Genomic DNA, 24,559 nt, shown 5'->3' on the forward strand with positions numbered 1-24,559 from the left:
CATTTGCTGATGTGCCAGAGAGAGCGCAGCTCACTGACTGATGCAAGTAAGAGCTCTCTTTGTCTTTCGAGAAGAAACCCGGCTTTCTTTTGGCTCTGTCTGATAGCTTAAAGACAATATTGGAAGCAATTTATGCACAGCACTTCCATGTGACTGAGCAATAAAGCTGTTACTGTTATGATAAAGCAGAATTTTTGGTAAAAAATTTGAATGAAGTCCAGTAATATGAGTAACCAGCTGAAGAAAGTGTGTGTAGAAGTAATTCTAGGGTTTAAAACCCATCAAAATGCAAATAGAATGAGCAGTGTCGATAGTAATTAAATAGTCAAAGAAAATCAAGTTACATTAGGGGGGTTTTGAGCAATTATGGTAAATTGAAAGTGAGTAGTGCTTCTTGGGGAATGGGGCTTTTCAGGGACAGCAGACCGAGTGCATTGCTGGAGCTGAGTGCTAACTTCATATTTAGAAAAATCCTTTAGTTACTCAGGCTGATACATCTCTTACTACAAAGTAGTTGGTGTGGACTGAGATTAAGACCTGGCCACACTTCTTCTGTGTGCTGGCCAAGTGTAACTCTTGGTTTTGAAATCAATTAAAAAGTGCAGGCACTCTTGTTGAGACGACCATTAGGAGACCTTTGGTATAACTTTCAAGAATATTTTGTAGATGGAGAGGTAAGGAGCCATCTGTAGGATTTTATGGGTTCCAGAAGTCAGCTGCCTTTGTAGCTATGTTTTTGAGCTGTGTAAGTGGTAGCACAGAATTTACTGTTCCCACAATACGTGGCAAAAATCTTTCCAGTTGTCGTAGATAAATTCATTGCTAAATGTAACTCAGTACCCAAGAAGTATCTTGCATTGCTTATGCTAATTTCTGCTGTAGACTGGTTGTATTTATGCATGTACTCTCTGTATTGAGGCTGAAAAGACCTTGGTTAAATAAAAAGTTGCTTCATTATTGTGATAAGAGAGTATTTTCTGGGCAGCAAGCCTCCAGCTGCTCTCAATTACTTGTTCCAGTGAAAGAATCATGTTCATATTGTTTAAACCATAAAACAAATCATAATGATAGCTGGTAACAAGTAACAGAAACATTCTGCAGTGCAGCTTGAACTGCCTTGTTTGAAATATGAATTAATTTTGCCTGTCCCTGTGATAATGCTTCTCTGATCCTGTAGCAATGGGCATGGCGATCATGACTGTAGGAAATGTGGTCATAAAACAGAGCACCCCCCTTTTTACCAGTGTTTCTTCCCTGGCTGCATTTTCTTCCTCCTATTCCCTCCCACCCCGGATTTCTCACACATACTCACTACCTGCAGTGCCTTTGGAGGCATCATCTTGTGATCATTTGGAGTCACAAGGCAGCTCTCTCGAGTGCTCCTGCTGAGCAAGGATGTGTGAGGAGTTTGGGCTCTGGCTCATAGGCATCCGTGGCCCTGTCAGCATTTCTTTCCCCTCTGGTGACTGTGTATGACCCAGGACAGTGAGAGGTCACTCACTGCCATCCCCTTCACCCTGCAATACCCCGCTGTTTGTGGTCACACAAACTTGTGCTGTGGTAGCTCCCATCTTCACTGGTAGCTCAAACATGACCCCAAGTGTGAGCTGTCGCTTTTTCTCTGTTTGTCTGCCATAGAGGAGTGGGTAGATGGTTAAGAGGGATAACTTTTATACACCCTTGCAGCAAGAGTTGTCCACCACAGGTCACACCTCTGAGACAAGCATGGTGTGAGACCTGGCTGATGGTGCAGCCGTGCTGCAGACCAGCCCCAGGCAGTGCTGCTGCTGAGGCACATGGTGTGGCAATGTGACTCTTGGTGCTGGCTCAGCACAAAGGAGCCACATCTCCTGCAGCACCATTCTATAAAATGTTGCTTTCTGAATCCCCTGGCAGTGTGCTGGGAGCAGAGAAACATGTTTCTTATTCCTGGATATCTGAAATTGAAATACATCAGTCTGGTGCCATATGAAGATAATACAATTCTAAGCTCATATGGCTCAAAATTCTGCAAAGAACATTCATGGTGGCAATTGAGTGTGTGATTCCTGGACCCACATAGCCTTTTAGCAGGGACCTGGCAACATCTTCCTGCTTTGGCTTTTGGCTACATGGTGCTGGCAACTTACTCATCTTGAGTCATTTCTCTAAAACAGCTCCCAGCTGTTGAGGGAGGAGAGCACCTAGTGAGTGCCTGCCAGTTGGGAAATAAGAAATATCTCAGTGTGGGAAGGTCACAGAATTAAAGCTTTTAGAGAACAGTGGAGAAGTGCTAAGGTCTTCATGTTCTGTTGCTGTCCTGTAACAGAAGCCAAATGAGTATTTGCTCATGGAAATTTACTCACTGTCCTGCTTGTATCAGTAAATAGTTTTTCTATCAGCTTCTTGTGACTGATTAAGGTCTGCTTTTGCAAGTGGAAATTATGTAACCATAAATCTAAGTTACACTTTCAATAAAATGCCATTTTCTGAACAAATTAAACAGTGAAATTATGTCAGTGGTGCTTGCCTTTGCAGACAGGGCAGTGCCTGTAGTGATTTCTGTTGAATTTCAGTGCTGGTAACTTCTGGAAATATATGAGTGTGTGTGTGTGTATTATAGATATGTGTATATATATATATATATGTTTATTTATTTATTTGTACCCCTTTTCATGAAAAGCTGAGAAAAGTTAAGGCTGTGCAACTGGTTAAGGGATTCAGTTGCACTTTTATCTCTCCTTCTTCCCACCCTAAGGAATGTCAGCCAAAATATGAATGTTTCTTTGAAATTTGTGGAAGGGCTGGAATAACCGAAGTGTGACTCCTGCTAAGAGCCATCGTGGGCGTGGATGGGGAAATAAGCATCACACTTCGGTAACAAGATCAGTTCTTGTCCTTTGCTGGAGTTGAATTTCTTCCTCTGCAAGAAGCATATCTAGCTATGGTTGGAACATGCCTTTTAGGGGAGTAGGGAGATGTGATTGGGGAGGGGGCAGTTTATTCCAAGCTTGAAGACAGATGTCTTTTAGCATGCCTCTTGCAAGGTCTTGGGAGATCATAGCACCTCTTTGCCTCAGAATAGAGAGATTTGGTTTTTTCCTATTACACAGTAAGTTGACGATGCTTGAACACGTCATAGCAACCCTGAAAATAAGCCTGAAACTAAAAGTAAAGCAGCTCCCTAACATATTTTTCTTTTAGAGATGAGATATTCCGCAAGGTTTCCTTGAAGCAGCTTAAAAAATGCTCCAAAGCTTTCTGAAGGTGACATTTCTATCATTTCACACTCCAAGAGGAATGCTTCCAAAAAGTGACATTTTCCACCAGTTTCATTTGTTACACAGCTAATGATGTCCCTGTGTCTGCAGGATTGTTTCCTGTGATAAAGCTGTAGGCTCCTGCCTCTTTCATTCTTGTGACATAGGTGAGATGAAAGATAACAGACAACAATGTGAGGAAGAGTATCTAGGAAAGTGTAACCAACAACTGGGGTCATAAAGGAAAGTGTCTTTGTTGCCAGGGGTGATGCTAGGTGTCTAAATCAAAACTAAGACAACTTTTTCCTCTATGAAAGTCAAATGTGCGATTTGTGCTTGTTCCCTAAGTGGACAGAGTTATAAAGTACATTTGAATCCAGCCTAATATAGGCTGTATGGTGTATTTTAGAGGTAGTATTCTGTAGAAAGGGATTCCACATACTTCAAATTATGTGCTTCATCTCGGAGGGACTCCAGAATGCTTGGAGGTCCAGTGAGTGAGCTGCTCAATGAACCAGCTGACAGCGTGTTGCACCTGTACATTTCTGGGCAAGCTGCAGCAGCATGAAGTTCAGTGTAGGTCTGTCTACCTCTCTTTACAAGCAGGTTTGCTGCACTCCTTCCTCAGACTGAGTTTGGAAACCCTGAGGTAGCCAAGATAAAGCTCTGCACTGCAGTGAGACAGGCAGGGCTTGTTCACTTTGTTCAACTCCCCTGGAGCTGTAGCACTGAGAGGTTGAAGCCTTTGAAATTCTGAGGCCATAGTGAAAACTCCATGTGCCTGATCATGCAAGTGCCTGCTTCTGAGATCTTTGCATTGAAGTAAACTGCAGCTTTCACCGTCTGGTTATGTTTTGGCCTTCCCTGACAATATCTTTCTAGAACTTCATAAGTCTTCTTACAAAACAGGAACTTAATACTAAGAAACAAATCTAAATAATATTTTCCTTTTGTAGCTGAGCAATTGATATGGCAATATATTTTAAAATCGTCAAAAGAGCAGGTGTTTTACACCACTTATGTTTCTGAATCATGGGCAGTTTGTGTTGATTGCAGTGCTTAAGGCACTAACTTTTGCTGATGCATCTATCCTAGTGTATAGTGCTGCTGCATCCTGAGGATAACATATAAATCATAAGCAGTGTTTATTTTGTTTAAAAAAAAAACCAATAAGCAAAAAGGCAGCACTGCCTTGGGATTTTTTCCCCATCCCATGTCCCAAACAAGAAACCATATTTGAAAAATGTTTGAAGTGAGAATAGCATTAATTTAGCATCTAAACATTGCGAGCAGCAGAGGACAAAAGTAATAGGGAGCAAACTTGTAACTATAGGCCAGGGATGGGACCCACAATGGCAATGTCATGATCTGTGAGCTTTTTTCCCTGATGTAGAGTTCAAAAGCAAGAATTGATTTCTTGATGGTACAAAGCTTCATGTTCGATGGCCGGCCTAGCAAATACTTAAAAGTCTTTTTTACGTAAAGATTAACTATTAACTTATGTGAAGAAAGGCTTTGCTTTGTAGTATAAAGATCCTGGAAAACTGTTCATGTGCCATCTGCTGAGTGGATTTGGACTAGTAGGGTTATTGTTCATTTAATTGACTTGACAATGGGAATTAGAACTGTGAAAAGGATAGAAACAGTAACTTGCATAAGCCTCTGAGACAGAAGAGAACAGGACATCTTTTATTTCATCTGAGGATGTTAAGACAGGATGAAAATCACAAGCATTTCCATGTTGGCTTTTACCTCAAACTGCAGGAGTTTCTCGAATTAAAATTGTTCTACACAGTCTAATAACTGCATTCTAACCTAAGGGACCTATGTATGAAAGAAAAATTATCTCCCTGGTGCTGTGAAACTTAATTAATTTTTTGAAGGTTATTTAGAGATCTTTTTGATGAAGTCCCACATGTGATAAAATACTATCTTTTTTTTTCTTTGTTTTTGCATGCAAAACCTGTTCATTATTTTGAATCTTCAAACATCAGATTTGGCTCACAGCTTTGTTTTGTGCTGAGACCAGAAATTAGGCTACAAATTATGGAGCACTTTAAGGACAATTACATCCAGAAATCCTGATGTTTTATAGATAAGTATGTTCTCCCACCCCCAACAGAGGATAATTAAGAACTTTTTAATATTTCTTTTCTGAGGAAATACATGTTTGTGAATGAATTTGTGCAGAGGTGTTTACTTAAGATATGAGGAGCCAAAGACAAAGCTAAATCTAAGGTACTTTTAGTATTTTTTTAAGTTAAACAAACATACTTTGCAAGCTTATTTTACCTCTGACTTTTAAAATAATTTTTGTCTTCTCCTTGCATTGTTGAAAACATTTTAACTGGAGAAGTAACACATTGGTAGAATTTTAAGCGAAAACATTCACAGGATTTGCTTTAGAAATAATTTGACTTCTGAAGCATGCAGTGGAGTTTCAGGCAGAAACATGGGAGCAGGCTGTGCAAGTATGCATAACTAATGTGAAATGAAGCTGTTCTTTAGGATTGACCTCCTTGAGTCTGAAGGCAACATTGTTCTATCCCAAGAGGTAATTTCTTCCTCCTTTAGGTGGAGGAATCAGAACCTTTTCCATTTACTTTGCAGAGGCTCCTGTGTACAGACAGAGTGTGGATATTTAATGGAAAGGGTTGGGGGCAAGAAAAAGGAAAAAAACCCTAAAACATGTCTGGACAAAAAGGGGTCATCTGTACATTGAGGTATCATCTCATTATGCCTCTTGCTGCCCATGGAAAGAGGCACAGGTGCATAATGCAGTGGCAGACCCTTTCCCTGTAGGTATCTGCAGATAAGTGAAAAATGCCATCTCTGTGACAAAGCTGCCCTCAGAAGGCAATCTGCAGTGCACACTCAAGCCCTGCAGATGTAAGTCTAGTGTACATCTGGAAAAGGCTCTTTTGAATTGCTGCACAGGTTAATGACAGTAGAAATGTCAGAGCTGGGAGAGGGGAAGCAGTGTGTCGTGAGCTAAACTGCAAGAGGCACGGTGTGCTCTGTTAAGGTTTTGCTCATGCTGGTGACCAGAAGCTGAAATTTACTGCATAAGATGGAGTCAGGAAGGATCCTTTCCCCACTGAGTTTCAGTAATTCGGTGTCCAAGGAAGAAATCCAACAAGGGAAGTGATATGAACACAGCAACCAACAAGTACAGCAGCTCTCTGTTCAGCATCATCCCTGAACCGATAAACTGAGTGTGAAGGTTTTGGAGAAGCCTGAGGGCAGGAAGATGTACTAGTCAGGCAGTGTACAAGGTAGATTTGAACAATGGAATTTGCTGTTGGTGTAAAAGGAGATGAGGCTATAGGAGATAAGGAGGTGGAGAGATTTTAACGGTGTGTGAAGAATTCAGGTCAGGGGGGAAAAAGGCAAAAAATAGTATGTAACAGGAAGAGAGAAGTGGAGGGGGAGGAAAACTTAAGGAAGAAGGTTATATGTAACAGTTTCACAGGGAAAGTAAGAACTTTTAATTTCATTTTCTGCTTTCCAGTGGTACACCTGTTGGCCTAGCTGTTGACTCAGAAAAATTAGTTAGGTGCATATAGGAAGGGGAGTGTGCATAAATTCTGTCTAATTATTGTCTGTGGAGTCTGCTCGCTTCCTTAGCCCGGGGAACTGCATCCCTTCAGCTCTTTCAGTAACTTGCCAGGCATCAAGGTCTGGCAGGAGGAATATTGACTCCTGTTTTACCCCAGTGTTGGGTGGGGAGGCTCTGCTAACACCTGAAATATTCTTTGGAACAAGTCAATAACCTTGTATATCTCACTTTTAGAGAATTATTTAATTCTGTACAAATTTACCTTTTTTTTTTTCTCTTCCAGTTACTATTTCTTCAACTGCCGAAAAAGGTAATTTTAAAATTTTTTTGTGAAGATGTAAATAGCTGTTTTGCATGCAAATCCTAAGGGACATAGAGTTTAAATGTACTCCTTTATGTGTGAGCTCTGTGTAGTGAGTGCTAAGAAACAAGGTAAATATTGTACAGTTGAGTCTGTTTTGTTTCTAATACCACAAACTTGGGATGATGACAAGACCTCTGACTAACGCAAGTAATGCAACTATGATTTAAGTTTGCATTTATTTTTAAATGGGTACCTACTAAGAACAGAAAAAGGAGAAGAGGGAAGGAACTGCTGCAGCGCATCTACAATTCCATTTTCTGTTTAGGTCTGTGATCTGAAAGACTTCTGGAAGAGGATGAATTGTTGTACTGCTTAATATTTTCCAAACAGCTTACCAAATTCCTCAGAACACCATTCTTAAGGAGTAGTTAGAATTGTGCAAAATGCAGCCATTTCAAAAGTGGCTACACATTATAATTTTCAATTTCCAGGTCAAATGTTTGAAGCCTTGTTTTGAGCAATTTTAATCTTCATATTGGCTTTAGCAAGTACATGCCACAGTGGGTAACAGTACACAGTGATAGAGATAAAAATTAACAAAAAAAAAATCTAGCACATTGTTGCTGGGATATTTGTTTGGGAGCTCGTTCCAGTTTATGGGGGAACATGAATGGTAGATTAAGCACAGATTTGCACTTTAATTATCCACAGAGGGCTGTTTCAGACTGGTAAAAGCTCTCATCTCTTAAATATTTTGCAAAAGAGCACAGAACTGGAAGCTATTCTAGCAGTTTTCTTCCTGGTGAATGTCTACCAGAACACTGTAAAAAGATGGAATCTTGATGGAATTTGTTGTTTTTCAATTTCTAATGGAGAGCTGAAAGAGTAGGAAAATCTTCAAAATAAACTGTAAGCCATTCAAGATGTGAGCTTGTGTTACACTGGATAGTCTTCATCCCATTTTACAGCTGGGCATTACCTTGATGTCACAAAATTCTGCAAGCTGCTGCTGTATTTGCTGTTGACCTGTAGATGAATAACTTTTACTTTCTAATTTTTTATGGAATGGCAAGATTCATGTATCAGTTAAGGAATTCTGGCAGAGCAATGTTTATGTTACATAGTCAGGTGTTTCCAAATACATTTGTATTCCAAATGCAGTGCCTATCTGACTGGAACAGGTTCTTCTAAATCTACCAGAGAAGGGAAATGCGAGATTAATTAATGAGAGTGACACTATCACTGGAACCTGTTGGGCTCTTAATAGCTGTCACCTGCATGCTGCTCCCATTCTGAATCATGTCATAGGCATCTTGTATGCATGAATTTATCAGCCATGAAAGTTGATTTTAAAATGACATGTGAAGTGTTCTTTCATTTGAAAAGAAAGCTGGCGTAAGTTTTCTGAAGTTCTTATAAGCCAGCTCATGATAACCAGGAATCACCATCAGAAGAATTGAAAGACCAAAGTTCCAGAAACTTTGCTATGTAAATCAATAATGTGCATCTTAGCAAGTGTATTCTTTTCCATATTTCAGTGTAATAAGTGCTGCAGTTAAATGATTTGAATATAATGGCAACTTTTGATTAAATTAGTGGCGATTTCTTCACCCTGTTAAGGCTCATTTTTGCTTTGTAATTTTATATTCTTGTCTAGTTTTATATCCATTTGGATAGAGGAATAAAGTCAACTCTGAATCTCTGTTAACAGTGTAATATACTGTTATATATTATTGCCTCTCTGTAATCTGACTCTGTCTTGAAAGTATTATTAAGAATTATTCAGAAAAGAATGTTAAGGGCAAATCTCAGGAGAACTTAGCATATTTTAGGAGGATTCTGAGAGCATGTGTTAAGACATTGTCTTCTTGAGGCCATAAATTTGGTATAGTATGCATCAGTGCCTTTTAAAGAGAAGTGACTTCACTAGGATGCAGTGTGGCACAGAGAATCCTGGGTTGCCTTAGTTTAGCCAGGACTTCCTTGTGATTCTGAGTCTGGCTAAACTGGCAGATACTGGGGTTTGAGGTTTTTGTTGTTTTTTTCCATCTAGCTTGTAATTACAAGAAAATGAGCTGACTAGGAATGAATCCAGTTTACATTTGTTCTGGAAACAGATGCAAGATGCTTCAGGGAGTAGTCTGTAGAGGAGCTACTGATACCCAAAGTGGTGGGTAGATGAACTGCTGAAGTAAAGCTGTTAAAAATGGTATCTTTCCTCCCTCTCATTTCCTGGGGAGCACTGACAGGACAGTTATGTGTAATCACAGTAGGAAAGGCAGCATGGGTGTAGGAAAAGAAGCAAGAATTTATTCAGAGTGAAGCCACTATGGACTGCCAAATGCAGGTTCTTTCCCTGGGTGGTGCCCATCACTGGCTACTGCCCTTGGCTTTTAATGATGGTGACAGATTGCAAGAGCTCAGTTACATGAAGAGCACTTCAATAGCTGCCTCTGTCTAATAAATACTGGTGGCACTGGCACAGATCTGTACCCTAGACACAGCCGGCTGTGGTCCCTGTTATTCTGTGGGTTTTAGTGGTGTTTACAGCCTGTGACAAAGCTTTGAGGTTCTGCTGTTTGACGCATTGTGTGTGCACTGAAAATAATCCTTCAAAAGAATCTGAATTCTGGTGTGATTTTTATGGACAGAGTAGAACTGTTTACTGTGTAAGTTAGTTTTGCTGTGCCTTGCCCTTCCCTGTATCTCATTTCCTCTTTCCTTCTATTCAATTTCTCTTGCCCTCTTCTCCACCCAAGTTCTGATCTGTGCCGCTGATTCCACTCCAGTTTTATGTCCTTTTCTCCTCTCTTTCAAACCATTTTCTCATTCTTTAATTGCTTAACCACAATGTGTTTGAATGTAGAGTATGTTTTTCATAACAGACAACTTCTAATAATGCAGTGCCTACTACAGTAATACACAAGTTCTTTCCCATCGGGCGACAGATTTAGGATGGCTTTAGAAAAGGGTTTTGTTTCTGGCATTTTCAGTCATCTCCGCAGCTGAAAATTTGCCAAGTCTGCCTATAAGGTTGGAGGAATCAGAGGCAAAGGTAAAAAGAATAATTCTCTGACAAAAGCTCAAATGCAATTTGTTTTCATGGCAATAAACAGTGAAAATCCTGAAAGATTATAAATTAAAGCCATGTCTTCTGTCACTGTGCACAAGCATTTTCTGAGCTGTTGGAGGTTCCCAAAGTTTTGAGCCTTTTTTGCCATCCATTAGGTACATCATACAGCTTCTTAAAGGACTCTGTCTGTACAGAAAAGTAGGTCAAAATTCCTACTTTACTGCAACTGAAGATAATATAAATATTTAATATGACTTCTCTAAGACTTGCTGTTCTAGCACAACTGATCTGTTTCCCCTTGACAAGTGATAAAAGAAACCATTAGAGGAAACAAGATTGGAAGAGGAGCTTCCTGGTCATAAGGTCTGCATTTCTGGTCTTTAAGAACAGCAATATCATGCATACTCATTAGAAAATTTATTGAGCTCCCTCCTAAACCCGCTACATTTTGTTGCCACTGTGTGTAATAGGACTTTACCAGCTTGTATTTCTCAGATGATTTGAAAGAAGATAGTAAGAAAATCTTTAACTCACATATGGCATGACTGGAGTGCAGTACTCTCCAAACCCCTGTTTGGGAATTTTAACTGTCATTGACGATCAGTGCCTTCTGTAATGGCACAGCACTGTGCTGTTGCTGTTAGAAGTAGAAATTAAATTAATTATGTAGGTCAGTAGGTAATCAATTACATTATGATAATCTAGAACAGAATTACAGCATCATCTTTATCCAGAGAGGTTATTCACTTACATGCCAGAAGTGAGGCTGTGTTCAGTTCTGGGGTTTGGGGTTTTTGTGTTTGGGGGTTTTTTGGTTTGTTTGTTTGGGGGAGGGTGTGTGGTTTTGTTTTGTGGGGGCATTTTTTGTTGGTGAATTTTGTTTGGTTGGTTTTTGGGGGGTGAGTTTTGTCAATTTGCTTTCTCCCTCAAAATCTGCTTTGGAAAGTTCAGCAAGGTCCTGCTCATGAGTCAGGACAAGCCCAAGCAAAAGTACAAACTGGGCAGAGAAAGGATTGAGAAGCAATCTAATCTTGGGAGAAAGACATGGGGGTGTTGGTTGATGAGAAGCCCCACATGGCTCAGCAGCATGTGCTCCCACAGCCCAGAAAGCCAGTGGTGTCCTGGGCTGCACCCACTGGTGGGCAGCAGGGCCAGGGAGGGGATTCTGCCCCTCTGCTCTGCTCAGACCCCACCTGCAGGGCTGCTCCAGCTCTGGGCTCCCAGCACAGGAAGAGCATGGACCTGTTGGAGCAAGTCCAGAAGAGGCTACAAAGATGATCAGAGGAATGGAACACCTCTCCAGCTGAAGACAGCCTAAGGGAGCTTATTATCCTGGAGAAGTCTCCAGGGAGACCTAATAGCACCTTCCAGTACCTGTAGGGGGGACTGCAGGAGTCCTGGGGAAAGACATGTTACAGGGACATTGAGTGATAGGACAAGGAGAGAATGACTTCAAACTGAAGAAGGGCAGGTATAAATTAAGTATTTATGCCTAATTTATTTAGGTAGAAAGAAATTCTTTGTTGTGGAAGTGGTGGGCAAAGGTTGCCCAGAGGGTCGTGGATGCTCCATCCTTGGAAGCATTCAAGGTCATTTTGTAATCTATAATAAAAACATTGAGGAAGAGCAGCTATAACATTTGGGGAGTGAGGGTGGGTGTTTACTTAATTTGTTTTAAGTGAACAGTCTTAGCACTCTAAGTGTAGTTGTTTAGCCCTCCTCAAAGATCAGGAGGTTTATTTTTTTGTTCTTTTCAGCTATATTAACCAAATTCTGATTTGTATTTTATTGCAGTTGTCTACCTTGTAGTTTTTCATCTGTCATTCATCATGTTTGTATGGTCCTATGGGAAAACAATTTTCACATCTCCTGCAACCCCCTCTAATGAGGTAAGTTTAATGCTATGAAAATGTCAATGCCTTTTTTATAAATAGCTGAACTGTTTTCAGTGATGAAATTTGTTTGCAGTACTGCATGATTCACCTTTCCCTTCTCATTGTCTAAAATAGAACAGCATGACAGTGTATCATGAATGAAGATGATCATGTTAATCTTAAAATACCATATGCTTTGTGTAATGACATTTCCTTATGCAAAATGTGTGTTTAAATCATCACAAGTTGGCAGTCTTGTACAGTGCTGTGCTATGAAGTAGCTTGCTTGAAACCTGGAATTTTTAAAACTGATTAATGAAATACAGTGACAACATTTTTATGTTTCCTTTTTAGGCAGTTTAGACTGTTGTTTGAGTAAGAAAGGGTAGTAATGCAATGTATACTTATGAACTGGAGGACTGAACCCACTTATTAGTCAAGGGTTAAGGTTTAGGAACACTGAAATGTGACTACATAAAGAAGCTTTGTATAATAGCAAAAGAATGAATGATGAAGTTTTGTTTTGAAAAAGAACCATATTAATTCCAATAAGCCTGAGACGGATTACCTTGTTTTCCATTTTCTCGAATGTATGTGTATGTAAGGATTAAATACGGGCACTGAATTTAAAATATTGCACTTCTCTTCCTTGTTTTTATAAAGCTTTTAAACTGCCTAAACTGTTTGAGGTGTTAGTTGCTCTGTGGGGGTTGAATTTTTATTCTGTTTTCAGCAAAACTGACATTCAGTGCTAATGTCAACCTTAAGCATTCTTGAGACAAGTTATTCCCATGTTTTGAAGAAAAAGCAAACACTGCTCTGTAGTGCTTAATTATGTCTTAGAGATCTGTATGTTAAAGCTACAGAATATAAAGTGTAAAAAGCTAAACACTATTCTGCTGTTTAGCTAAGCAGAAAGTCTACATGCAGCTGTTGAAGCTGGAGCACAAGCTGTTGGTCTGGAGCACAAGTCCTGTGAGGAGCAGCTGAGAGACCTGGGGGTGTTCAGCCTGGAGAAAAGGAGGCTCAGGGGCAACCTTTCTGCTCTCTGTAAAACTGTCTGAAAGGAGGGTGCAGCCAGGTGGGGTTCGGGCTCTTCTCCCACGTAATAAGTGATAGGACAAGAGGAAATGGACTCAATTTGCACCAGGGGAGGTCTAGATTGGATATTAGGAAAAATTTCTTCACTGAAAGGCTTGTTGTCACAAGCACTGGAACAGGCCCAGAGAAGTGGTTGTATCCCCATCCCTGGAAGTTTTAAAACATTTATAGATGTGGCATTGGGGAATGTGGTTTAGTGGTGGACTTGGCAGTGCTGGGTTTATGGCTGGGCATGATATCCTTAGATGTTTTCCAACCTAAATGATTCTATGAATTGGTAAACCTAAAAATTCAAAGGGACTTGTCTTCTTTGGTTTTGCTTTTTCTGGGATGATTTTGCAGGAAAACGAGTAGCATTAAGTCGGTTAACTAGTTAAAATGTGGTCGAAATGGTGTTATTCTAGGTTTTATAAAGCTGTATGAACTAGAGCTGCTCTTAAGGCTAATGCCTAATAACTTTCACTGTCTTCTTAAATTCTGCATTAATAGCAAACTTATACTGACAGTACTTTTCCTGTAGTTACAGTGATGATGTAGCAGGCAGTTTGTATTCAGCAAGTGCAAGGGATGGCTTGGGCATATGGCATGTAATGAATTTTTTGTATATTAACTTTGAAGAGAGGTCAGATTTAATAATATTTTCTTCTACAGCTAGCTTTAAATGAAAAAGGATAAAAAACCTCTCCCACCAGGACAACAAAAAAACACACTCAAAAAATTTTAAAAGCAAAAAACCAACCAATTTTAAAACCCAGCACCACTTCTTCTGTTTCTGGGCAAACCCCTTCTGTTCATATACTAGTGAGTAATTCATGCTGTTTATACTTAAAAACAAACATGACTTCAGTATCTCTACATTGTGTGAGAGTGTCAATGTATATATTTTTAATCATTCAAACCGGCCATTCTTGCAAAACAAATAGCATCCTGTGATCTTACTATTGAACTAAAAAAAAGATTGTGCAGCTGCTGTTGTCTTAGTGTAATCCCTGTGCATTTGTCCTAAGAAAGAACAATCAGCATTATACAAAATCCAGAAAGAGGAAGGAAACAAAGGGATTCTTTCTGTTTTCAATAAGAACTGCTGGAACCTCATTGGGAATTCTGTTTGCGGTGTGGTAACAGACAACTTGTGATGCCTTTGAGCATATCCTGCTATTGTCCTGAGAGACTGTGGTCTCATAGCCCTGTTAAGGTCTGAAATTAGAACAGAAATGCAGCTTTTTAGAAAACCAAAATCCTATCCAGGATTTCTGCAGTAATACTATGATGTTACATGGACAAATTTAAAAAGTTTTAAATCTTTTTGTTGGGTTCCTTTTCTGTGCACTAATGGTTTGCCTTGAAATGTCATCTAGAGGGGGTAGTACTCATGTTTCCTGCAACCTCTGCTTGATTGCAGGTCACAGAGACCTGGGTCATCTAGCAGACTCACAAAGGTAGTAGGGAATAAGGTGTATTGCTTCACATCTAAACTTTTGATGTGAGCGTCTCCAGTTTTCATGCTTGAATAAATATCGATCTGAGTGGTTAAATTTAAATAATTAGGTCAAACTTTTGGTGATGGCTGAAATGTTAAATTTTAATTTCACCCTTCACATAGATTAATTCTAGTGTCTGGTTATTTAAAAGGGTATTATTTAAACATGTTTCATCCTTGAAGGGTGTGTAGGCGCAATAACTGGGATGGTGCTACATGTGACAGGAGGCTTAACTAGATTCTGTGAGCTGTGAGGCATCTTGCTTGCATTCTGGGTTAGGAAATTGCTGCAATTTCTCTGTGCTATGTCTTACTGCTTCCTCCTTGCTGTAAGTGGAGTCTTCATTGTTGCTTGCCAACTGACTGTAATCCAAAAGAGGAAAAAGTACATGATGAGAGGAGAATCCATGTGAACTAATCATGCACATGTTTTTGGTAGGAAAATAGAGTCATATTAAACCACACTAAGCCAGTTTTTGTTCCAGCTGCACACATAGCATTTTCCACTCTCTACCATGAATGCTTTGTCTATGTGTGCTCATAAAGAGGGCTCTTGTAGTCCGTGCAGGAAGCTCAGAGTTTAGAAGTGCTTTGGAACAGAAAAATACCAAAGAAAGTCGTCATTTCAGCTTCTGCTGCACAGAGCCTTGTCAGCACGCTGGGTTTTGTGGGGCTTACTGGGAAATACTGTTTCAGCAGATACCAAATGAAATGTTTCACAAATGACTAAAAGCTCTCCAGGTTTTTTTGGTAAAGGCTTACATTTCAGTGAGATTTCAACAGGAATGCTTGTGAGGCTTTACTCAGAATTGTAGCACATTCTCAAACTGTACAGGCTTTTCTGAAGTTGCTTTCAATACAACTTAAGAATTTTGAGATTAAAGTTGGCTACTCCTGAGTTAAAATTCCAGTTAAACTCTTTCAGCTTCTCTGCTGGAGCTGTGAAGCCCACCACACCCCCTGACTGCCTTTTTTTCCCCCCATGTGGTTTGTACCCCTCTCTGTGTTAGGGAGGAAATGGGATAAGAGAACTTCAGTGCCATGTAGCAGCAAAAGGCAGTTGCACCTTCCTCTTGTTCACAGTTTACTTAATTTATGCTTATTGTAAATTAAAGTCTGCACCTTAAAGCTCACTCTGAGTCTCTGTGTTCCCTTGTGTTGAAGAGAAAATACTTTAGATAATGGAACAGAGATAAATATTATTTTCTTGAAAATACATCCAGAAATTAAATACATTCAGAATTCATCCAGAAACTTAGGAGTTCTACGCATTTCCTGTAGCATTCTTTTTTTTGTTGTTTACGTGGTGCTTTCGGGTCAGTAGATGGGAACACCCAAAGGGTCTTTGAAAAAAAGTAATAATTAATCTTTCCCATCCTATCCATTTTCTACATCTCTCTTAGTTCTGCTTGTCAAAAGCTGATAAAGAACAATATGAAAAAGAAGAGAGACCAGAATCCCAGCAGGAGATTTTAAGAAGAGCTGCCAAAGACTTGCCTATCTATACGACAACAGCATCGAGAGGTGAGATATAAAGACAATTCTATGCTCCTCAAATTGCTGTTTATTCATTTGTTGCCATTGAATGAACAATATATTAAGCATATTTGCAAATGCCATGATGTTTTGTTATTTGTTTGTCCTGGTGTTTAATCCCCCTGAGAGAGTGCAGTCCGTTTTCTGGGGTTCTCAACATAAAGCCACTACTTGAAATTAAAAAAGAAAAATGTCATCTAGCAAGAAGAGAGAAGACAGCAATTATCTCCAGCTGTGGCAATTAAAAATAAACACAGCAAACAAATATAGTTAAGATAGCTTGAAAAAGGGAAAATCAAATGTGTTGCTCAATTTTGTAATCACTTCTATCCCAAATTAAACTTTTTCTTTTCTTTTTGAGCTGTTTTGGTTCAGTGTGAGGAGAAATGTACTTAAGATCTTAACATACTTTTGCAATTTAAAAAGAAATAAGTGTTGTTTAATTCCCATCTGCAATTCAGTACAAATCTACTTATGGAATGTTTCTGGATTTGCTTTTAATATACGTAGGCATTTCATTCCAATTTGTAGATGAATGATCTGTGAAAGTGCTGTCTTATGCATATGTATATTCTTTAAAAATCCGTAGCTTTTATATGTGTATATATCTTTTTCTCTTTCTTGAAATTAGCAACCCTGTAGAGTTTCCAAAAATATAAACTTCTCAGAATAACCATTGCTGAGGTTTATTGTGACTTTTCCAAAGAAAGTCTAAGGACTCCTGGCTCTTTTGAATACAAGCCTCCATTTAAGAGAATTCCAGTCTTAAGTTCCTGGAGTGGTTTGGGAGGCAGTTGCTAGCTCTTATCAGTTCTGTTTAGCTGTAGGTGTTGGCTTTCCTCCTGCTTTCAAGCTGCCTGTGCTGGTGTCTTATTTCCATTGAGATAAACCTGAAGGTCTGTTTAAAATATCCAGGAAAGATGAGGAAGAACTGATTTACTAAACAGTCTGCTAGATCATTGTTTTGCTAGATTTACTGAACAGTTTGCTAGGTCATTGGTGAAGTGGATAGAGAAAGCCAGTGCAGAAGGTTGACTTGCTGATAGAATGTAGTTTCACAATGAGATGCCTTAGTAGTACCCTGTGCAGAGGTGAAAGGGGGATCAGTGCCAGAGGATACAGGATGGGAAGACTTGGGAGTCAAAGAGTAAATGAAAATGGACTCAGTAGAGTAGTAATAGATACTTTTGAATACTTTCATATGTTACATTTCTTAAAAAATGAAAACTACATATCATATGAGGTTAGGTATGTGACAGTCTGTGAGAACAGGTGTGGCAGGGGAGGGCAGGAAGCTCTTTTAAGATTCAGTTCGTGTTGAGGGGGAAAGCTTTCATAAAATCAGATGAGTTCTACTGACCTGACCCTTGCACTTAAATACAGCAATCAGATACTGTGATCGATGCCAGCTGATCAAACCTGACCGCTGCCACCACTGTTCTGCATGTGACGTGTAAGTGTCTGAATCTGGAATTACAGATTTTCTCTTTCCTGCAGTCATCACTTTTGTGTGGTCATGTCTTCAGTGGGTCAGTTCCTTCTGTTGGTGCAATATTATGGTACAGCCATGTTGTATAAAGTGGCAGAACTTTTTAGGAAACCTGCTTGTAGCTTTGGAAAACAAAGCTTATATTAAAAAATAAATTAATTAAAAAGTAAAAAATCATATTGATTGAAACTAAAGAAAGGTAGGTCTGAGATACCAGCACCAGCTAAAGCTTATTATTGAACTGTTTCATTGTATCTTGTTTCTGTAGCTTTGAAACAGATGTGTCCTGTTGAAAATGTTTATCTCAAAAATTGACAATAGAGTCACATGCCTTTAACATTTCAAAAACATCACTGCTATTCCCTATTTTCATTGTGAATCATCAGAGGAGTCTGCACAGGCACTGAAGGCTGGTGCTATGCATGAAACTTCAGTAGGCTGAGCTTGAGGAAATCTCGTTAACTGAAGAACCTAATACACATCTTCTGGCTAAAATCAAATTTGTTAGCAAATACAATGAATGTCTCTGTGTCTGAAATGTTTGGTATCTCTCTTTACTTTAAAACTGGATTAAAGTGGCATGTGAACTATTCAAATTGCCCTTTGTGCTGATCTTTTCCCCCATTAACTTAAAAAAAAAAAAAAAAAAGACAAGCAGCAAACAAAATAGTAGAAAAAAATAGCCCTAAGGTAGACTTAGTTGAAATGAATGCCAGGCTAACACACCTTATCCACATAACCCTGACAGATCCTTTGGATTTGTTTTCTCTGCACACACATAAAACTAGTGTGGCTTAATGAACTGGTACATGGTGTTGCTCAGTAATGCTCCCCATGCTAATTTAAGAAACTCTTCTCATAACTCTTCTGAATTTCAATTGGTTCTTTTGGGTGAAAGAACAGCTGCTCTAATATAGAGAATGGGTATGATTGAGAAGAGCTTGAAAAAGATACAGTAGGGCAAAATACTTTAAAAAATCAATCAATAAAAAACAACACCAAAAACTGTAGAAACTAAAGTTATGTGTCTTGGAAAGAAAACCTTTTTTTTTGTCTTAACTTGCTGGAAATTCTCTCTTTCAGATGTGTATTAAAAATGGACCACCACTGTCCATGGTAAGTTTATTTTAAAAAAATCAGTATAAGAATGATGAATTAGATGCTGCTTCAAAAATGAACTTCTGGAGTAAACCTTGATTTCCACAGAAGTTCTTTAATATGTGGAATAAATGTGTGATGCAGTGTTAAAGTTGTAAGCCCAGTAGTCCAAATCATGCATTTTCTCCTTGTATAGATAAACCTTGACATTAACGAGACCTGTGAGAAAATCCATTTCTTTCTTTTGTTTACTCTGTTGCTGTTAGCAGGAGAGGAGATACCCACTGCAATGGAAGAGCAATTTCTGGATTCTAGATTATATGTATGACACACTCAGACTCTTCTGCAGTTTGTATTCACTGGTAGTCAGTAAAAATATTATCTGCTATCACTGTGAAAAACATTACTACCAGTAGTTGACTTAGAGATGGTTTTGTAACCAAAGCAGCATGCACTGAAATTGATGGTGAGGTTCCTGTTACTTTCTCTGCTGACTGCAGTTAGTTTGTAGCAGGAATTGCTTCCTGTACGGACTGTGTGTATTGTAATGCTTTGCCACTTCATGTCCTGTCCTACAGAATCATGGGGGAGCAAAATTCATGTGAGAGGCCCAGATCATTCAGCCTGAGAAATTTCCTTCAAAGTAGTGGCTTAAAATGCTTCTGAAACACTGGTGCCAGAATGTTTTGGACATACCACTGACATCATACGCATTTTGCTCTGCAATGTATTGTGGGTTTTTTGTTTGTTTTATTTTTTGTATACCTTAGTAACCTTTTTCTCTTTCCCCTCCTTCTAGGGTGAATAATTGTGTGGGATTTTCTAACTACAAATTCTTCCTCCTGTTTTTAATGTATTCCTTACTGTACTGTTTGTTTGTTGCTGCTACAGTCTTGCAGTACTTCATAAAGTTTTGGACAGTAAGTTCTAAGGCTTTTTTTGGTTGTTGTTCATTTGTTTAATCCTGCATGTGTTATTGAAGGCTGCATCAGCATGTTGTCACTCACCATTTACTCTGTTCTGTAGTTCACTATCATTAATGACATCAATCAAAGTGACTGAAGCAGGAGAACCTTATGAATTTTGATGAAGTAAATGTATTACACTGCCTGGGATGAGTAACTGGGGGGAGGGAGTTTTGATGAGGACACTGTGCAATTTCTCTGCTCCATCAAAATTGAATGGCACAGCTCAGGTTTTTATGAGACTATGGGATACGGATTTGTAGATAAAGAAGGAACAGACCCTATCAAACAATTACATATGTGTATGATTATATATATATATAAAGTACTGACAAATGTGAAATATAAATAACAATTTTGTATCTTCCCAAACTTCTCTATGGATAATCTGCTGCCACATAAGGCAGATTCATTTGTTGGGAACAGTCTGAGCTCTGTTTTGGAGTTTGAACTTTGTATTAGTGGCTTTTATGACCTGGTATGAGTAGAAAGCTAAGATATGTACAGTATGAATTCTATACATCTTCCTTGCAAATGTTGTCAAATGGTTAATACACATACATGCACCTTAGTATGTTTAATAACATTTACATGAAGGCAACCATCCTTGTATGTCAGTGTTATATTGCTCCTATCAGCTTTGTTCCAGTCACATTCCAGGCTGAACACAGTGCCTTCTGTAGTTGTTCCCTTTCATCTACAAAAAGTTGTAGAGTGCCTTCCTATCCCTAGGCTGAAGTGTTAGTGGCAGAATTCCCTTAATCTGTTTCCATTAATGAGCACGCTAAAAGTTACCGCAAGTGGAAGGTCTCAATCACATCTTTGTGTAAATAATACCACGTATTTCTTAAATGCTGGCTGCTGTCAGAGTAACTGGGAAAAGTAGTAATTATCTGCAGCAGTAGATACTGATATTTGCTTTATTGGAGCAAAAGGTTGCTGCCATGTCAGGGTAAGAGAAGCTTGATCATGTATTCAAAATAGCTGTACTTTGAGACAGTTGGCATTAGGTAAGATAAACTGTGCAAAGATGTTTGTGTTCATCTAAACTTGTGGGTCTGATCTGCCAAAGTACTGCGTTTCTTTTAACCTGTGAGTTTTGTATAGCAGCCTGTCACTGGAGAGCAAGGAGCCATGTGGAAACTGAGCTGTCAGTACTGTGAGATGAAAGCCATAAACATGTTTAACAGTCATTGAAAAGATATTTCAAATCAAATTGTCTGATTCTGCTGTTCAGTCTTGCTTGGCTGTAAAATAGTTAAATTTTCAATCTGTGAATGTGCCATTTCCAAACATCTGCCTGGCTGCTTTCCAGTGCTTTGTATGCAATTTCTAAGGAAACTGTAGATGCGCTCTTACGTATTTACCAGTCAGTGCTTGAGCAAAAAAAAGAAAAAAGAATTTGCTTTGTTATATTACTTTATAATTGTTAGTGCAACAAAAAAGGTCACAGGACAACTGCCTACAGTGAATAAACATTTAATACCAACACTTGCAGCAGGACTCTTCCAAAGCTCATCGGACACAATGTTGAGTGGACTCTTGAGCAGAGGAAGTAAACTTAAGAGGGATTATTTTTTTATTACTGATTCATTTGTTAAAAATGCTTCCTGCAGGAATGGGCTACTTCTGAAATGCAACAATAGACAATGTAGTTGTGTATTTGCTTTCAATTCTGGATACCTCCAAGACAGAATCTGGCAGTGCCCTGATCTTAGAAGCAGAATAGGTCTCTGACTCACTTTACTCACATTAAGTCACCCACTTCACAAAGCTAAGACACTTCTGAGCTTATAACTGACTTATGAAAGTACATTTCCAGAAAGAGGTGGCAGCTCCATAATCATGTAGGCTTGCAAATTTTTCTGTGTCTCTTGTACATAAGCTTTAGGCAAGTGCTCTCTTGGATGGTTCTCTCTACATCTGTATGCAAAGCAAAGCAGAATGCTGCTGACACATACTGTCTGTAGACTGCTTCAGTATATTGCTAATCCTCAGCTTTGTCTGCTACAGCATCAAACAGATTGCTGTTTGGACATTTGCTGTTGAGGCTGTCTAGATGCACAGAACCACTGAATATTTTGAGTTGGAAGGGACCCTCACGAATCATCTAATCCAACTCTTCATTAAACGGCCCATATGGGAATTAAAAACCCACAAGCTTGGTGTTATTAGCACCATGCTCTAAAACTGAGCAAATCAAGATTCATTTTTCCTCCCAAAGCTTGACTACAGGAAATGCTACAGTATCCCTTCAGAAGGTAGTACTTATTTTTTGCTCCCTCACAGATGTTTTTCAGAGACTGTGCAACAAACTGCTGGATACATGCAGTGTTGAAAAGAAGTATGGACTGCTTCTTGGGGAATGTAGCCTGGGGGAAGAACTTGTTGTGGAGGTGTATGTGCTAACTACACAAATGTAGCAATGCATTGTTTTGCACTGTTGATAATACTTGCATAGAGACATGATGCTCCTACACAGATACTTGGAAGCATTGTGAGACATGCACACCTACCAAATTCTTCTTTTGAAGAAAACCTTTGTATTTCTATTTACACGTGCAAGACTTACACAGCACATTTCATGCTCTATGCAGAAGTGCTGAAGAAAGGTCTTGATTCTGTCATACAATAGTGGAACAACTATACTGGCTGGAAGTGCTTACCACAGGCTTGCACCCTGATGCTGATGTTAAAATCTGTTTTGTAGATCAAGGGAATGTGACTGATTTCTTTATTTATATCTATAACTGCTTTTTCTATATTCATGACATTTTTATTTCTACCTCAGAGGTTGTTAAAGATAAAATGCCAGTTTAACCAAATGTCTTTGACACAAACACCAACACTGGCTTGATGCCCAGTGCTTGATGCCTTGTTTACACAGTGCATGGTGATGCTTCCCAGCTTCTATTTGTCTACTCTTATTCTTACTGCACTGCCACCTCCTTGAAACCATTATGTTTTCCAGACATTTTCAGTGTCTTTCACTGTCCTCCAGCTTAATTTTCAGTCCTGAGTGTAGCTAAATAAAGGATGTGATACATGTCCTGGGTTGATAGCACGTGCTTCTGCAAAACTTCGGTTGTATTAATTATAGGGGGCTAAAAAAAAGAGGAGTGGTTCCATATCATTAGTTAGAAGTCATTCCTCTTGCCTATATTAAGGATGTAGAGCAGATATGAGTTTCTTTTCAAAGATTAGGCTAGACCTATCTACTGAAAAATGAGGAACAAATCAAGCTCAGCCCTTTTTGTTTGAGGGTTTTGTGGCCTGGTACCAATCAAATGACTGTTTGGAAAGAGTTTGTAGGGGCCTCTTGAATAGTGACTGGCTTCAGCCTATTGTGTGCTAAGTAGTCCAGATTGTGTTTTGCAAATTGCTTCCTTTTGTAAACTCTGCAGCTCTCTCACATGCAAGTCTCTGCTTCTGTGCTGCTGCTGAGCATAATGATCTTAAATAACCAATGTCTGAAGTTTCACTCTCTTTTCACATGCGGGGGGCAAGTGGACTGCTGCTAGAACACCGCTGTGAATAAGCTTGTTATACACACTCAAAGACTGCATGCTTCTCTCCAGTAAAGAATTGGCCTTTTTTGAAAGATGCTTCAGTTCTGCAACTGTCATTCAGGAAGTTAGAACCAGTGGCTGAAACTGGGTAGTCAGAAGAGGTAAATGCTCCCTGGGGATCATGCAGATTATTCATACATATTTCAAAAAATCCTCCAGGTTTTAGAGCTGCTGGTTTAGGAAGATTCAAATGAAATAAACTTAGATTTTCTGACCCACAGAAAACGCAATGAATAAGCTGCTGCTGCTCTTTTAGCATCAGAATAAGCTCCTCAGAATTCCTTGTAGAGAATTATTTTGTTTAAATATGTAGTTTCAAAAAAGTCATAGGAATTCAAGTTACAAAAATCAGTTGGGCAGATGTGGAACACTGCAGTGTGCTTTGTGGTAGAAAGAGGTACTATTGCTTCAACACAAAGCTTAGGAATAAGCAGCAACTGGAATATTTTGCTAGGCTGGATTTCAGTGAATGGCAAAACACAACGTATCCCTACTGCAGGTGGAAGAATGACTGTTGCACGAATTGTCAGTAAATACGTGATAAAATGCCCAGTAAAAAGAAAGTAAACTTAAATGGCAGTTTAGAGAGCTGGACTTTGCTTGTCATTTGCTTACTGTAGAATTATCTGATGGCAGCTAGCACTTTTGAAAATGCTGTGTATATCTGCCTGACTCTAGTGTAGATGCTTGGGCTCTCCCTAAGCTTTTTGCACATGTTAATGGAATTTAAAAGCCATACATATTGCCTACAACAGATCAGTTAAGTGCTAGCATCTTAGCCAAGATACCACTCTTTAGGTATAAAGTTTGGAATTTAAAAGCTAATTTGAACCAAGCTTTCCTGTTTCTTCCTTTGTTTTCTCAAGCACTGGTTCAATTTCAGGTGTTATACCAAAGATACATCCTACAAACTGCTCTACATTGAAGGAAATTAAGAAGAAGAAAAACTGTACTGATTTGTTATCTGACCTCTTTTAAATGAAGAAAATTGTGCAAAGAATGGCAATTTATTTTTTATGGTTTTGGCTAAAACTACATCTAATGGTAATGGATATGTTCTGAAGTCAGAAAGATTTGTAATTAATAAACCATTACTTTATACCTCAGGAGTATTCTGAGCTTTTCAGACCTTTGTGAATGGCTTCATCATACAGGATATTCACATAACTCTTATTTGTGATGGAAACAACTAGCAAAGAAGGAAATTGGTGTAGTCATGCTGACCAAGCTGAGCAACCCGTTGAAAGTGATCCAGTCACGATCTGGACTCCA

At 39.0% G+C, this 24,559-nt stretch overlaps 1 protein-coding gene across 4 annotated transcripts in view; it reads left to right on the forward strand.

Moving 5' to 3' along the window:
- The window catches only part of ZDHHC20 (zinc finger DHHC-type palmitoyltransferase 20), a 47,622-nt gene that overhangs the window by 10,669 nt on the left and 12,394 nt on the right, over positions 1 to 24,559 (forward strand). For all 4 annotated transcript variants that reach the window (XM_064409237.1, XM_064409238.1, XM_064409236.1 and 1 more), the window contains exons 2-7: positions 7,082 to 7,108; positions 11,970 to 12,064; positions 16,034 to 16,154; positions 17,550 to 17,619; positions 18,739 to 18,771; positions 19,553 to 19,673. In XM_064409237.1, coding sequence (XP_064265307.1) covers positions 7,082 to 7,108; positions 11,970 to 12,064; positions 16,034 to 16,154; positions 17,550 to 17,619; positions 18,739 to 18,771; positions 19,553 to 19,673 — 467 coding nt within the window. The remainder of the gene's footprint in view (positions 1 to 7,081; positions 7,109 to 11,969; positions 12,065 to 16,033; positions 16,155 to 17,549; positions 17,620 to 18,738; positions 18,772 to 19,552; positions 19,674 to 24,559) is intronic.

The sequence above is a fragment of the Passer domesticus genome, chromosome 2 (genome assembly GCF_036417665.1).
Source record: "Passer domesticus isolate bPasDom1 chromosome 2, bPasDom1.hap1, whole genome shotgun sequence".
Lineage (NCBI taxonomy): Eukaryota > Metazoa > Chordata > Aves > Passeriformes > Passeridae > Passer > Passer domesticus.